This window comes from Medicago truncatula, chromosome 3, assembly GCF_003473485.1.
Source record: "Medicago truncatula cultivar Jemalong A17 chromosome 3, MtrunA17r5.0-ANR, whole genome shotgun sequence".
Taxonomy (NCBI): Eukaryota; Viridiplantae; Streptophyta; class Magnoliopsida; order Fabales; family Fabaceae; genus Medicago; species Medicago truncatula.
This window is the reverse complement of record NC_053044.1, coordinates 30,538,848-30,556,447: the sequence shown is the minus strand read 5'-3', so window position 1 is coordinate 30,556,447 and position 17,600 is coordinate 30,538,848. Positions and strand designations below refer to the sequence as shown.

The 17,600-nt window shown below is 33.3% G+C and overlaps 2 protein-coding genes and 1 pseudogene across 2 annotated transcripts; all 3 read right to left on the bottom strand.

Annotated features, from left to right (window-relative positions):
* Positions 1 to 3,404: 3,404 nt before the first annotated feature.
* On the bottom strand, positions 3,405 to 4,074 carry LOC25491023 (F-box protein At2g27310). The gene has a single exon (XM_024778898.2). The coding sequence runs from the start codon at positions 4,053 to 4,055 to the stop codon at positions 3,405 to 3,407; it is 651 nt and encodes a 216-aa protein (XP_024634666.1). The 5' UTR covers positions 4,056 to 4,074.
* Positions 4,075 to 11,541: 7,467 nt separating this feature from the next.
* Positions 11,542 to 13,353, bottom strand: LOC25491022 (tyrosine--tRNA ligase, chloroplastic/mitochondrial). Its single transcript, XM_013604937.3, has one exon. It carries the CDS (start codon positions 13,274 to 13,276, stop codon positions 11,774 to 11,776), a length of 1,503 nt encoding a protein of 500 aa, XP_013460391.3. The 5' UTR covers positions 13,277 to 13,353; the 3' UTR covers positions 11,542 to 11,773.
* Positions 13,354 to 15,219: 1,866 nt separating this feature from the next.
* Positions 15,220 to 16,659, bottom strand: LOC25491021 (GDSL esterase/lipase At5g45910-like; annotated as a pseudogene).
* Between the last annotated feature and the right edge of the window lie 941 nt (positions 16,660 to 17,600).

The window sequence follows — 17,600 nt, the reverse complement described above, 5'->3', positions numbered from 1 at the left end:
ATAACCAATTGACAATTTTTAATACCTTGTTATCATCAAAACTTAATAAGGTTCTTTGTGAAACACATTTTGTTCCAACAAAATTTTCAATCCGTAACAAACGAACCATATATTAATTTACATTTATCGAAAATAAGTTTTATAATGTGTAGGTGATTTTATCTTACTTTGGGTCTATTTGATACAATAGAACAACCTTCATATGAGTTTTTCTTTTTTGGTAATCCAATAAAAAATGACAATTAGTTCAATATCTATATTAGTATATCAAAATAAGTTTTATAATGTATAGGTGATTTTATCTCACTTCAGCTCTATTTTATGCAATAAAACAACCTTCATATGAGTTTTTCTTTTTAGGTAATCTAATGAAATATGACAATTAGTTTAATATCTATACCAATATATAAAGACGTCTATTTGATTTCGGCATCTATTTGATTTATGTGATGATCGGGATGTTACTGTAGCGGAGAAGCGAAGGATAGGCTAATGGGTATATTGGTACAGGTTGTTGGTTGAGATGTCGACTGTTTGCTCAGGAGGAGGAGCAGTTGGCTGATTGTGTTTCTATTTTAGATAACATTTTTTGCCGGATAATGTTACAAATAAATGGATGTGGATTCCTAATTCTGTTGACGGTTACATGGTCGGAGACATTTATCAAATTCTCACCCAATCTGAGTTGCCTCGGCGTGTTAACTTCATTATGACATTATTTGGAACAAGCTTGTGCCTCTGAAAGTATCGTTATTTGTTTGGAGATTTTTAAACAAAAGGATTCCAACGGAGAATATAATCAGCTTCATCGTGGAGTGGTGGGTGGTTCTAAGCTTGAATCTATGCTTGGGAGGTTGCAACAAGGAGGAAACAATTAATCATTTGTTTCTTAGGTGATATTTTTCGGCAGTATTTGGCATCATATTCATCGACGGTGAAGAATTTCAATGGGAAACCCAGCTGATATTGGTGAATATGCTCTCCGATTTGGGGGTCCTCAAGCTTTCCGGAAGGATGTCTTGTTGGCACCTATCTGGTATGTCTGGTTGGTCACTCTTGCAGAAGAATCTTGGTAGGGACTCGTTATTGCTCTAGTAGTCACATTTTTCTTCCATAAACTATAGTTACAAACAATGTAATATGGACGGAATATCAAGTATAACACCAGCTTTTGATTACTTCCGTCAGCAAATTATACATCAAATTATGGATGCAAACACATTTGTTGTCATGCTAGGAAACTGATGGTGTAAAATAGCAGCTATGAAGGGGCTGTGGCGAAGCGGAATTTGAATAAATTGCTCTTGTTCCGCAATAGGTATTGCATACGAAACATTGCTAAATAGTCATTATAGTGGCGTTGTAGCAATGTTCCACAGCGTAATTTGGTCAAAACGCTATTTTCCTTGATCTGTGATTCATTGATCTATGATTGAAAGCAATAAAGGAAACTATCTTGAAAGAAACCAAAATTTAGAAGACACTCAAGTTTTTTTCACTGTTTCTGATAGGAAAATGTTAATGGTTATATGAGGAGTGCTAGCAACACTCTCTTTTGAACACTCTTTCTAATACTCACTCTCTCATTGGGTTAAATCAATGTGGGTCATACACTTTGGAAATGGAACCCACATAAAGTGGTGGGACATGCATTGATTTTATCCAATAAAAGAGTGAGTGTTAGAGAGAGTGTTCAAAAGAGAGTGTTGCTAGCATCCCTCATGGTTATATAGTTATATAGTGTTTTTAAGTGCAGGAGACATTATGAAGAAGCTTGAGAAACTAAAAGTAAAAGCACTTAAAAGAGAATATATGGTGTTGTATTTTGCGAGGGATTAAATACTGAGAAGGAAAAGGATGCTTGTGTAAAAAAGTCAAGAAATAATGTTGAATATGAAGATATATTGCATACCAGAATCAATTAATCAGATGATGAGCAGAGGGGTGGTAAATAGCATCAAGGCCATAGAGGAACCGAAATTGGACGAGATAAATCGCGATTGAGTTTTATGTATAGTGCATATTGAGTGAAAGAAGTTGCCAAAGTCTCAACACAGTGCACACACTCACTCACATAGTTATCATCTGTGGTTTGAAATTGTCATTGCAATTATGCATCAAACCTTAGAAAAAATGAAGAAAAACACGGGCAAATGTAGAAAAACCTTACAATAATTGCATCACAATTTATAATTTCTGATATCATTTAGATCTTTGAAGTTAACTTGGTATATATAGTAGTAGATTAATCTAATTCTCTATTACTATTTAAAAAACTAAGTATTATTATAAACTAGTACAACACAAATTAAACTTGGGGTGATAGGTCAAATGTTTCAGATCAGGATGAAACATATCAAACGTATGATTGTTGATGTAATACGACTCTATGATGATGTTTAGGGATTAGAAAACTGTCAGGCCACGAGCCGAAAACTGTCAAATTTAGGGCTGCTAGAACTGCAGTCAACGAAAACTTCAAATATCCAGAACTCGAGAGGGGTGGGTAAATAGCAGCAAGTCCAGAAAGAAACCACATAGTAATTCAATAGTGGTGAAAGGTGAGGGTAGACTTCAATGAGTGCATTTGCAACATATAACTAAGATATTTTGGTTGCTTTTGGATAAATTTCTCAAAGAAGTTCTTTTGCAAAAGCTTATTTTAAAACAACATCTTCTCGTACAAAATGAAATTAGCTTCTCATTTCAATTTATCAGGAACTTTTTCATTTAACTTCTCCATAAACATCCAAAAGCTTATAATGAGTTAAAGACTTTTCTGTAAATAACGAATCATAAACTTATTTTAATTGAGAAGCTCTTATAAGCTAGAAACTAATCCAAACTAGACCAATGTGGAGGTATATCTAGAGAGAACAAACAAAAGTGAAAGAATGGATGTATGATCAATCAATGGAAAGTAAAGTAAAATAATTGGAAAAAAAGAATATATATAGTATAAAGAAACAGAAAGAACAAATAAATGTCAATGAAGTTAGAGACTATTAGCAAAACCTTCAATCACTCAATGTTAAGGGTCATGCTAACTAACTATTGTTCGGAGCACTAGTTAAGGAAATAAAAAATAAATAAAAATAAATAAATTTGCATTAAAATGAGCACTAATTTTGCATTAAAACCTTCCAATTGCTTTGTTTTCTTCAAATTGCATTCAACCACCATTTTGGCAAACTCTTCCCCTAGGGTAAATCAAATTTCTTCCTCTCACCATTTTGAATTGCATTAAGAAGAATGGTGACACATTGATTCAGTCCAACTAGCTTTCTGCCGATCATATTCTTCATGCTAACTACCACTTCCTTCAAGTCCAACCCATCAGCGTTAGGGAAGCAACTGACCATCACCTTACACTTGACCATCTTCATCTCTGTCGGTACTTGGCACTACCCCGCCATTACCAACTCGTACTGAATCGTATGTTCACCTAGACCCCGCTCATGATTGCGTTGTGAAACCCGAACAGGTTCGCAACTGGAACGAAGCAAGTTCGCTGCACGCTTACGAATTGGATCTATAACAATCCAACTCAACTTCAGAAGAGTCCAAAGATTCTTTAACACATCTTCTTCCTTCCACTCCTTGGTATGAATATGACTCATATTCAAATCATCAAACGTCAGATGAAATAAATCCGAAGAAGAAAGACAGTCTGTGTTTAAGCTTTGAACTCGAACGCTTGAAGTCAAATATTCTCCATGAATATAGATATCAACAGCATGTATTAAATCTATCGTAAGAGGATAGGAACAATGAGAATTATTAAGATGGTGCAGGGAAGGGAATGCGTCGGAGAAAAAGGAACGGTAACCACCAGGGAAAGTGGAGATGACGTTGTGAACAATAGGATCCTTCAGTAAAGAAGGCCACTTTGAGGTGCATATGTTCCGCCATAGATCTTCGTTGTTGTGGCAAATCATGTGACGGAGTTCTGAACATACAGAGAATAAGACGATTAAGGTTGTGCCGTCGAGGCGGGGAAGGATGTGGGTATGCATGATGTCTGGATCTAACCTACTGAATATACTCATACTCATGGTGATTGATTGGTGAACGACCAACTTGTTTTGACGAGGCTAGGGTTTTATTGTGTGACAGTGAAAACTTGTGTTTTGGTTTATATATAGGGTTAGAACCGGGATTAGGGGATTTTTAATTTTAAGTGTATGGTAGGTTTTTCAAGGGGATGTATTGGATTAGGATTCTATGAGATTTTAAAAGACTTTTTAATTATGAAAAAGTCTTGTGGTATTCAATCAAGACTTTTTGCAACTTAAAAAAAGTCTTGTGGTATTCAATCAAGACTCTTTGTCATTTTAAAAAAGTTTTGAGGTATTTAATCAAGACTTTTCATCACTTAAAAAAAGTCTTGTGGTATTCAAAATCATTCAAATTTCAAAGGATTGTTTAATAAATTGGATTTTGATGGATTTTGTGGGATTTTGTAGTGTAATTTTAACAAGAAAAAGTCTTTCATGAAAAGATGAGATTTCTTGAGATTGTTTTTCTTTTAAAAGTTACTATGTCTTTCTTCTCATTTCTCTCTCTCTCTCTCTCCCTCCCCCTCCCTATTCTCTCCTTTCTCTCTTCGTTTCTCTATCTCTCCATTCTCTCTCTCTCTCTCTCTCTCTCTCATCCCCCGTCTCTCCCTCTCTCTATCTCATAAAAAAATAAAAAATTGTATTGAGAATATTATGATAGAGAGTATGTTGTAATCAATGTTCCGCAAATTGAGTGTTAACTCTCCGAGATTATCGAGTTTACGTTTTTAGGTACAAAAATCATGTTAACTCTGAGGTAAACTCGATTTCTGGTAAAATCGGAAGGTTTAACGAGTTTGACTGAATTAACACTCGGTAAACTCGACCGATTTGTAATGGCTGACACAATATATTTTTTTTGAAAGATTTGTAAGTACTGGCATAATTTTAAATATGTACAATTGAATTTTGTGGGAATAACATTTTTAACAAATAAAAAATGTGTATTGAGAATAATGTGTTAGAGTGTTTTTTAGTCCCTTAAAATCTTATAAAATCCATAAAATTCTTAAAATTTGAAAATCAATAGTAAAAGAATTTTTTATTGGTTTTATTTTTCTTTATTCAAACGCTAGAATTTATTTGTTCATTATTTTTAGCATTCACGCTTGTAAGTTTGTTCTTTTTCCCCTAAAATTCATTGAATCCTTTAAAATTTTAAAATCACATAAAATCCTTTGAAATTCTTAAAAGTCAGTGTGATAAATCCTTTAAAATCTTGAGTGTATAAAGTCTTTTACATAAAAAGTCTTTTAAAATCTCACAGAAGACAATCAATACAATCTTACACAGTCTTTTAAAATCTTAAAACTTTTTTTATTAAAATAGTCTTTTAAAATCCTAATCCAATACACCCCCATTAATTCTTTTTACAATTTTTTTAATTTCGTTTTCCAACAAAAGTTTTAGGTTTGGCCTAGGTTACCCTCACTTGTTTAGAGGGTAATTTACCCTCTCATGATATCAACCAATCAAAATGTAATATACATATGTAACATTAAATGTCAAATAAATGAGTAGATTTTTTTCTAAAAATAAAAAAGGTAATCTTAATTTATTTTTTTTTGAATGAGAGTTAATCTTAATCATAAGGTAACTTTTAATACTTTTAATTTTTATTTAATTTTTTTTTTTTGAAACAACAAATGATTTAATTTTTATTTTTTTTATATTAAGGTGTTCAATCTTAATTAATTTACACTACAAGACTTATAATAAATAAAATTTTTGGTTTAATTGCACTTTTCCCCTCTATAGTTTGCCAATTGTGCGATTTTGCACCCCATAGTTTTAAACGAGCGATTTTGCTCCCTATAGTTTTCCCCCTTTCTGATTTTATGGTTCCCATGACATTTAGTGCTGGTTTTTTATCAATTAATGTGTGCCACGTGTGTAATTCCATTTTTTTTTAAAATAAAAAATTGTATTTTTCAGATTTTGAGAGAAGGGGGCACGTGATTTTTCAGATTTTAAGAAGAAATATCACGTGCCTCCTTCTCTCAAAATCTGAAAAATATTATTTTTTTATTTTTTAAAAAATGGAATTACACACATGGCACACATTAATTGATAAAAAACAGACATATCAGCACTAAAAGTCATGGGGACCATAAAATCAGAAAGGGGGAAAACTATAGGGGGCAAAATCGCTCGTTTAAAACTATAGGGTGCAAAATCGCACAATTGGCAAACTATAGGAGGGAAAAGTACAATTAAGCCTAAAATTAATTAAGACTACACACCTTATTATACATGCTTTACACTATATCACACCTCATTATTTTCCTCTCTCCTCCCACCCCGGTTCAACCGTTTCGACCTCTTTTCTCTTCTTCAAGGAATGCAACTCCCTGACTTGAATTCCGATTCCGACCACTGTAGGCCGTATCCGAAAAACCAAATCATTAAAAATCTTTGCCATGTCAAGATCTACGGTACCCCTAAAAATGGCTCTTCTTATTTAGGTACCCTAAATAGTAAAAAAAAAAACATCCATATTTGATAATTTATTATGTTGATGGAGGATGGAGACGGTGGTTTCTTATAGTTGGGGGACGGTGCATAATGTTGAAATAGATAAACAAGGAGGTATCTAATAAATCCTTCAACAAAAAAAAAAGAGGTATCTAATAAGGGTAGGCGCCTACTACAGAAATGACATCTTACATCGGTTGAAATCGACTTTTAACATCAGGTGGCAACCGATGTAACTAAGGGTGAGGTTAAATGTCGTTCAATTGAAGAAGATGGAATCAACTTTTAATTTCTTCTATGGATTCAAACACATAAAATCTGCAACGAATATTGATGCAACAATGTATAAAAATTGAATGAAACCAACACTTAAAACTGTGTTCAATTGAAGAAGATGGAATTGAGATTCTAGGGTTTCTATATATGGTTTTGAGAGAGAAAGAGAGATATGAGTAAAAGACTTGTGAAATTTATTGAATGAATTGGAATTTGGTATTTACAAGGTATATGAACCTATATATACATCAAGTGATGTAACAAACTAGCATGGGCGGATCTAATATGAAACATGGTGTGGCAATTGCCACACCAGTTCCATGGTTAGCCGAGTGGTATGCGTCTATTGAATGATGTGCGTGTCATGTGTTCAACTCTTGTTGAGAAGCGCTTTTGAACAATTTATTTTTTTATAGTTATTAGTATTAAAAAGGGTGTTGCAGAGAATCGAACCTGCAACAAAATGGTAAAATGCTTCCACCTATACCATTTCACTATATTATTTAAGATATCAATTATTTACTTTGTTAATAAATATAGTTGATTTGAATATTTTGCCACACCAATATCAAATGTCTGGATCCGCCCCTGCAAACTAGTGAAACCAAACTAAAACAAACTCTTAACAAACTTATTACTTCACATGCAAGTAACTTGAGTTAGTTACTTCAAGTGCAAGTTTCTAAAACAAAAGACAAAACTAATTCTAACTAAACTGAATTACTAAACTAATACACCTCCTTAATTCATTTAGTTAGATGCTTCAGCCATTCCTAACTTCTTCTTCAAGTAATCAAAGTTGCTTAGCTTCAATGGCTTTGTAAGCAGGTCTGCTATCTGCTCATCTGTTTTGCAGTGCTTTACTTCCAACTTTCCATTGTTCACCTGGTCTCTTAGAAAAGGGAATTTGGTTTCAATATGCTTGCTCCTACCATGTGCTACTGGATGTTTTGCCAAGTCTATAGCAGATTTGCTATCAATTCTGAGCTCCATCTTTTCATCCTTCACTAATTGCAATTCCATCAGTAGCATGTTGATCCATTGAGCTTGACATGCTGTCATGGAAGCTGCAATGTACTCTGCCTCAGAAGAAGATAGTGCAACTACTGATTCCTTCTTAGAACTCCATGAAAAGGCTGCATTTTCAATCATAAACACATAAGCAGCAGTGCTTTTTCTGTGATCTTTATCTCCACTCCAATCAGAGTCTGAGTACCCTACCAGTTCACCACTCCGATTCTTAGAGTACTAGATACCATAACTGCTAGTACCCTTCACATGTCTCAGAATCCTCTTTGCTGCAACTAGATGTGAGGTGGTAGGTTTCACCATGTACCTGCTGATCAAACCTACACCATATGCAATATCAGGTCTTGTATGGCACAAATACCTCAATGAACCCACAATTTGCTTGAATAAAGTTGGATTCACTTCTTTCTCATCATTTACCAGAGACAATTTTACTTCTCTGTCAACTGGAGTTGAAATTGGTTTGCAATTCAACATATTAAACCTCTTCAAAACATGTTGTGCATACTTCCTTTGATGTATCAAAATTCCTTGTGAATTCATTTCAAACTCAATTCCTAGAAAGTATGTGAGATTGCCCACATCTGACATCTCAAACATCTTCATCGTATTCTTCTTAAAAACCTTAATTTCCTCTTCATTGTTTCCAATAACTATCATATCATCCACATATAAGCATACAATAAGCTTAGTAGTGGTGTTTCTACAGTAAATTTCATGTTCAGTTACACATTTCAGGAAACCTTGCTGAACAAGAAAACTATCTATTTTCTTATTCCAAGCTCTTGGAGCTTGCTTCAAACCATACAGAGCTTTGTCAAGCTTATATACATACTCCTCCTTTCCCTTTATCTCAAATCCTGGTGGTTGATTCACATATACTTCTTCTTCAAGCTCACCATTGAGAAATGCTGATTTCACATCTAACTGGTGCATTGACCAGTTGTTCTTGACTGCTATTGCAACAATCAATCTGATTGTTTCCATCCTTGCCACTGGAGCATATACTTCATAATAGTCTTCACCATACTTCTGTAGGAATCCTCTTGCAACTAGGTAGTTTTTAAGTGCAGAAGGAGACATTGTGAAGAAGCTTGAGAAACTAAAAGTAAAAGCACTTAATAGTGATTATATGGTGTTTAATTTTACATGTGTGAGGGATTAAATACTGAGAAGGAAAAGGATGCTTGTGTAAAAAAGTCAAGAAATAATGTTGAATATGAAGATATATTGCTCACAAGTATCAATTAATCAGATGATGAGCAGAGGGGTTGTAAATAGCATCAAAGGCCATAAAGAAACCAAAATTGGACGAGAAAAGTAGCGATTGAGTTTTATGTTTAATGCAAATTGAGGGAAAGGAGTTGCCAAAGTCACAAACCAAGGAAACTACCTTGAAATAAATTTTAATCCAGAAGACACACACAAGCTGCTTTTATTTGTTTTTTATAGGCAAATGTTGGTGGTTAATTTGTCGCAAGGGAAAATCCGTAAGCAACGAGGACCACACACACAAGCTATTGGTTTCAAGCAGGCAGGCTATGGTATGAAGATCAGTATACTGATTCTACAAGGAGAAGCTAACTGCTGGGCTTTATCTCTACTGAAACTACTCAGTGTAAGTGTAAAGACAGCAAGAATACACAAGATAGAGTAAACTGAAAGTCCTGCAATGCAGGCAATAACTTTGTTTGTTGTAATGATCATTCAGCAGTGGAGAAAGGTAAGATAGATTTTAGTGAGTTCATTTGCAACATGTAAATAAGTTATTTAGGTAATTTTGGTAAACTTCTCAGAGAAGTTCTTTTGCAAAAAGAAATATCAAAAGAACTTCACGATACCTATTAATTTTTTCAACAGCTTGTATAAATTGAAAATTAGCTTCTCATCTCAATTATTTCATGAACTCTTTCATTTAACTCTTTCATGAACTCTTCCACCCATTGTTCTTGCTTTAATATAAGCATACAAGTTTAACATCAATATACCATATAAGATGAAAGTCAATATAAAAAACTTTGATTTATTCAACCAACCTTGAACGAAGTCTAGGGATGAATATTGTTGGCAAACAACAAATTTTCTAGGCTTAATTGATCATCCGGTCCCTTAACTTAATTCTTTATTTCACAATGGTCCTTTAACTAAAAAAATGTCTCAAACTGGTCCCTCATGTATTCTGCCGTTACCTATTTTGGTCCTCGCCGTTAGTTTTTTTGATATGATTATAACCGTTAGATTGCAGGTCCATAGTATATTATGGTAAACCACCCATATCTAATGTTTTTCCTTTTCTTCTTCTCCTTCATAAAAAAACTCCAGAAAATCAAAACAAATAAAATTAAGCCAACTCTTTTTTTTTTTTTTGAAATTCAAACAACTTCATTAGATGGCAGAAGTGTTACAAACATTAGCAGAACTAACAGTAGGAAAGGCATATCCTACCCAGGAATTGCAACTAGCTTGCATAGCATGGCCAACAAGTCTATGAGCTAGAACATTTAAGTTTCTACAAACGTAGTTAACAGACACGCTACTAAAATCTTCCATAAGGGCCTTACAATCTAAGACTATTAAATCAATACTAGCAAGAGAGTTTGAACCTAAAACACTCAACAACAGCAAGAGCATCAGATTGAACCAACTCTTTAATACTACACCACCATGGTCATCTTCATCCATCATCATCAACACCCTCCTTCATCATCAACAACAACTCAAAACCAAAATCATGGACTCCACCATCACCATAACCTTTCCAAAACCGAAAAAAGAGTGTCAACCCATTATTTCGAAGAAAAAAAAATGTTACCATTCCAAACAGCAGAACCATACCAGGAATCATTCACTCACCATCATTCACTTCTCTGAGATTAATTACATCATCACTCAAAAGCAAACATCATCACTCTTCTACAAGATCTCCACCATGTATGCAAGATTAAGGGACCGAAATTATTATGAAAGTCAAACATCATCAATCACTCTTCTGCAAAATCAAGCATCAAAATTCATAAACTCAAAAATAATGATGAAGACATACTCATAATTTTTCTGAGTACTTCTCGTCTCTGATTAAAAAATTGATTTTTATTTATGCGGTGTTTTAGATTGGTTAGGAATAGATGCTTTTGACATTTAGATCTGTTGGGAAAATTGATAGCAAAGTTGTTGGAAGGTTAATGTTAGCTTATTCAAATGATTGAAAGAGGAAGGCTTATTTTGTTTCAGCTAGTGGTAGAGAGGAAACTTACGAAGAATTGAATCTTTGCTACATTTCAGTCGGTGGATCAATTAAGCCAATTTTCTAAATCCTATATAATAAGAGGCCACTGCAGCAAGATGAAACCAAACACTCATTGCAACATAAGATAACCATTCATTTGTTTCAGCTAGTGGTAAAGAGGAAACTTACGAAGAATTGAATCTTTGCTACATTTCAATCGGTGGATCAATTAAGCCAATTTTCTAAATCCTAGATAATAAGAGGCCACTGCAGCAAGATGAAGCCAAGCACTCATTTCAACATAAGATAACCATTCAAATAACTTAAGAACTTACTAATATGTACTCAATGTCATTGGCATTAATAACTCAATTCAACTAAGGTCAATCAACTTATCTCCTTGTATATTCAATAATCAAGAAACTTTAATCTTACAATTTGATTTGTGCGCTGCAATGATGATAGACACTCAAAAAATTAGTAAACAGCTGCAAAGTTTATTAATAATGGAACTAAGTAACAAATGTCACAAGCATACAATGTCGCTCATGTCATGACAGTAAGAGGCTGCCAGTTACCGATAAAAACACATGTTTGATGAATAACTCAACTTACTGTGTAGCACAAAAATCAAAGGTTCACTGAGCACAAAACAAACTCATAGAATAAATGAAACCCTCTACAAAGAATAATCATCTAATAAATCCTATTATGCTATTCGCACTAGCACCTTATTCTTTTTTCCCGCAGATAAAAGGAGAACTTTACCATCCACTATATCAGCTACCTCAATCCTCTTATTTTCACTATCTACTCTGCTGTTATTCAAGTAAACACCTCCTTGCTTTAACAACCGGCGCGCAGCAGATTTGCTGTCAAACAAACCAGAAGAAACAGAAAGATCAACCAAAGACTGATTCAAAACATCGTCATAAGCTAAAGAACAAGACGGAACATCCTCAGCAATCCCCTCAATAGTTTTCCAGTCCAACTTTGTCTCAGATCCCGGCCTCAACGCTTCAGTCGCCCTAAGAGCTTCGTTCAAACCATCTTCCCCATGAACAAATTTGGTAACTTCTTCGGCAAGTCTCCGCTGAGCAGTATTTGGCACATATCCAGGTTTCTTAATCTCTTCCTCCAACTTAACTATCTCATCAATATCCAAAAAAGTAAGAATTTTCAAAAACCTAACAACATCAGCATCCGGAACCGAGAAAAAATACTGATAAAACTTATACGGAGATAACATCGACGGAGACAACCAAATTGCACCATCCTCCGACTTACCGAATTTCGTACCATCACTTTTCAACAAAAGAGGAAATGTTAAACCATAGGTACCACCTTCTACCTGTAATATCTTCCTGATCAACTCAGTTCCAGCAGTTATATTACCCCATTGATCACTACCCCCAATTTGAACATTAACACCCTCATTCTGAAACAGATGCAAAAAATCATAACCTTGCAATAACTGATAAGTAAATTCAGTATAACTCATTCCTTGTTCAGATTCTAATCTCTTCCTAACACTCTCCTTAGCCATCATTGAACCTACTCTAGCATATTTACCAACCCTTTTCAGAAAATCCAATAAACTAAACTCTTTCCACCAATCATAATTATTCAAAACCACAACAGAATCATCACAAAATTCATTACCATTCACATTCAACTCTTTAAAGTTTGGATTTTGAGAACGACCCAAGATTGTTCTGATGGTGTTTTCAATCCCAACAGTATTCCTCTCCAAAGTTTCACCATCCAGCTGGGGTCTTTCGATGTTTTTCCCAGACGGGTCACCGACACGCGCTGTCGCGCCACCGATCAATGCCACAACGTTATGGCCGGAGCGGCGGAACCATGAGAGGACAATGAGACCCAACAGGTTGCCCAAATGCAAGCTTTCAGCAGTTGGATCGAATCCACAGTAGACTTTTAAGGGTGCATTGATGGTGTTTGATGAAATGCTTCTAAGAGAATCATTTGTTAATGAGTCTAGTAACCCTCTTTCTTCGAGGATTCTGATGACATTTCGAGTGGTTTGAGGTTGTTGGTGATGTTGGTGTTGGAGAGTGCATGTTGTTCTTGTGAAACGGAGTGGAAGAGAAAAGGGGAGGTGTGAATAAGAAAGAGGGGGTGTGAATGGAAAGAAGGGGTGTTTGATGGAATGAGAGAAGAAAATTGATCTTGAAGCAAAATTTGTGGCCATTGTTATGTTGATGATGATGTTTGGGTTTTGGATATGGGAACTGCTCAACTTTCAATTGTTATATGCATATATGCGGGGCCGTAGAAGTTCAAACCTCTAACACCATTTGTTCAGTTAAAAAAATATGTGAATTCTAATCCTAGGTTACTTGACAAAAAAATACGGAACAAAACAGCATGCAACACAAGACAAACTTTTATAGTAATATTTAAATGTGTTTTTGCTCTTATATGATTTTTTATGAATAAAATGTTATTTTAGTATTTTAGACAACTTAAATTGTACTTCGTTTTATTAAGGATAAGAATTTTTTTTGTTTTCATCATGCCTCTTGTCTTTTGTGTATCTGGTCTATAAAACAATTTTACAACTCAAGAGAATTTTGGAAAAATGTTTTTTCGATAAAAATTGCATGATTCATAATAAAAATTGCATAATTCACGTATATGTCTTTTTTTTTACAAAAAATCCACATATATGTCTTATTCATGCACTAATTGCTTACTTTGATATGAGTTACCTTTAGTGAATTTAAATCGTTTGATCCCTTTAACATTCGTACTAATTTTATTAGTTCCTAATTTGAATTTAAAATTTGTGCATAATATGAGTTTTAGCATTTAAACGATTATTTGGACATAAATTAGAAGTGAGGTATATTTTATTTTTTTTGTCTGAGATGAAGTGGTAATTCACTGAAATTAAATTCACACACAACTGTGAATCCCGAGTTTGAATCCAGGTCACGATGTCTGGCCTTGCAATTTCAGCATTTATCAGTTGAGCTATTACTTTTAGATGAAGTGAGGTATTTATTTCAAGAAAGAAAGATGATGTTTGTATAATCTTCTCTTCAATGGAATACACCACTTTTTACCCACAGTTTCGTGATAGAAAACTTTTGAAATGTACTTGTACTTTTACATGTTTTACACATAAAAGTAGTTAGTGTTGTATGATAAGTACCAATGAAATGTAAATGTAAGTTTTCTTTTAAAGTGCAGTGAACATGAAACTTTTAGGTTGTAGTGAACGTGAGACTTTTAGGTTGATGTATTAATCAATTAAGTAAACCTTTGTGATTTACTTGTCAATTTGCATTTACCATTTATATGCTCCAACCGACTAATCGACATTTCCTAATTGTTTGATCTCATTTTCTTTTATGAATAAACATTTATACTAGGATTGGCTGTGACATGTATGTATTGTACCATAATTTTAATTGTTGTCAATTAAAAGATTAAGAAGTTTCCGACTATTTTAAAGTATGTAAAGTCCTTTGTTCAAAGACTTATTGTGTTTTGGTGGAATAATAATCTTAATCATTTGTTAAGAAGATTAAAGTGGAAATTTCATATTGAAAATTGTGTAATCAATATATTAAAATATTAAAAAGTAACTTCTTTAACATAAAATATATCACTTGTTTCTAATTTTGAATCCTTAACATAACAGCAACAACAACAAAACAATGAGAAAATATATATCACATGGGTTCAAATCCTATTTCTTATATCTTTAATTATTTACGTAGTAATATTTTTTGTGTGAAGTTAAATTAACAATTTTATGGCCAATCACGTGTGTTCGCTTCTCATATCCGTTATCTTTATCAAACCAAAAAACAATTAACCTTTTAGATATATAATTGTTAATAAACATAATGACATTTTTATTGAATCTATACATAATTAATAATTAAATTTTAAAATAAATTTATATTCACTTCATAGAAAACATTTAAACTTTTTCTAACAGAGATAAAGTACAATCATGTTTAGAATTCATCAAAGAATGTTTGCATTAACAATTCTAGGCTATCTTGAACAGTGCAGCTCGACTAAATCTTTTGCTATTTGCTTATGAGCTGCTTCGGTAAAGTGGGATCCATCCTAATTTATTAATTTCGAGTGATCTTTATAAACTTTTGAACCAGGCATTCAACAAGAATTTTTATCAACATGGTATGGCCATTTTCCTCCACAACATGCTTGCATAATCTTGACCTTATCAGAAGTAAAGCCTGCATGATTAATGTACATAAAATAATGTACATATTCAAATGAATTTGACAAGAATCGATTAATGTAAACTTGGAAAGAAAAGAAAATAATTACTCCGCATATCATATTGTTGTGGTGATTGATATAAACGTTTGACAATATTGTAGTGGTCAAAGTATATTATCCTAGCTTGATAGTGTTTTTGTTTTAACGTCTCTATATATTTTTTGAGTTGCTCATTATAGTATTCGATGAAAGTGTTGTAAGTTATCAAACATCCAAATTCATCATAATCTTCTTTCTTCTGACTATTCACCCTCCACAATATGCCGACATTACACCCTATTGGAAAGTTTCCTGGAACCACTAGTTCTATTGCTCCTTCTTCAATCAATGCCTAGAAAACATAATTAATTAAATGACTATTATATTTATCCAAGATTATTATTTATTCACTAATCTATAACTCAAAAAGAATTATTATACAATTGAAGAAAACATTTAATTATTTAGATTTGATATAACATACATTTGTGGTAGTTGTAATTGTTTCAATAATTAATGTTTTTTTGAAGAAGTTATCACACTCTGTGTATTGACAACAACATAAAAGTTGTGTTTGTTATAGAGAGGAAATTCATGTCTTTGCTACAAAAATAATACGCAAGTAGTTATGACAAAACCTTCTTCACTTTTACACAATGATGGTTTTATATTCTTAAACCATTCAAATTGCACATTTAATGAGTTATTTGTTGCTAGTTCTTGGACTCCGATACGATTCTTGAAATAGTTGAGTTCAATTGCAGTTGCACCAGCATATGGATAATTAACTACCTTCATTATATCTCCTTGGCTTTTGTTGACATTCTTATAGGCCGGCAAAAATGGCAACCCGTATGCCTCGGCTACAAATAAAATGGCCACGAGCTATTGAATTTTTCAATAGAAAATGTATCAACATTAAGTGTTATTGCTTTCAATTCTTACAACTATACACTTCTTAAAAAATCTTACAATCGTATAAAATGGATTATATTAGATTGCATACAAATTTACTATTAATATTTCTTGAATACAAGACAAATTTATGTATGAGGCTAAACAAAATATGTGTAAAATTACCTATGAAATCTATGATGAGTCGTCCGTTTGACAAACATCCTCATGGATAGCTGAAGTACATTGAACCATAAGTACTATGTGTATAATTAGATTGGTGGTCAAATGCAGCATTTCCAGTGTCACTACTCTTTCTAACGTTCCTAGGTTAACTGGTGTAGCACCAACCAGAGCATAATTTTAAAAACCGGCTCGGACCAGTTGGATCGTGAACCGGGGGTATGACCGGTTTGGTTTGTTTATTGGATCGGACATGCAGTTAAACCGGACAGAACCGGTGTGACTCACAAAATCGGTAAAAATCGGTGAATCGGACGGTTTGGAGAACTGGACCGAGTCAATAAAAGAAACTAAGAAAAATTATATCATATAATAGGGAGATCTCAAATCTGGCGACGGAAGAGAAGAAGTGAGAAGGATTGAAACTAATCTAACTCGGTTAAGATGTAAAGCAATGAAGAAAATTTTAGATCTAACATGTGACTTTCAATTGAGATCTACTTGTTTAGATGAACATAGCCTGTGGTTTAGAAAGAATAAAAGATGAGGAGAAGCTGTAATGGAAGAGGCGGCAGCTGCACTGCAAAACCAAGAGTAGGTTATATTTCAGCTTCATTTGGAATTTATTTAAGGGACCCGCATTTATGACCTAATAAAATTCTATCTTTTTTATTTTTTTTAATCATAAAAGTGAAAATCCTGGAGCTACTCCTATCTTTTGTACAATTACTAATACTTACCTTTTAATTTTTTTTAAAAACTACATTTTATATGTTATACACCTATATTTTGTAAAATTAATACTTTATTGATTATGCATGAAATATATAATATAAGAAAAAATGGAAAAACATAGGAAATATTTTACCTATGTTATTGTAAATAAGTTTATATTTTTAGACAAAAAATATAAGTGTATATTTGAAAATGAGTTTGTGAAATTATGTTAATTTGTGTAATTATATTATTTTTTATATTTGTATAGATATCTTGAGTTTTTTCATAATTTTTTTATTGATTGAGTCATCCAATTTAATCTAGTTTACTATACATATAATTTTTATGAAGACCCAGTTATTCGATTTGATCCGATTCAATCATGCGGTTCAACCAGTGACCCAATGACCTCGCCGAGTCAATGACCGGTCTGAGTTTTAAAACTATGAACCAGAGTCATGTACTACGATAACAAAGGA

Bases quoted from the DNA above. Each gene is read 5' to 3' on its own strand.
- LOC25491023 (XM_024778898.2), bottom strand. From the start codon at position 4,055: ATGAGTATGAGTATATTCAGTAGGTTAGATCCAGACATCATGCATACC.
- LOC25491022 (XM_013604937.3), bottom strand. From the start codon at position 13,276: ATGGCCACAAATTTTGCTTCAAGATCAATTTTCTTCTCTCATTCCATC.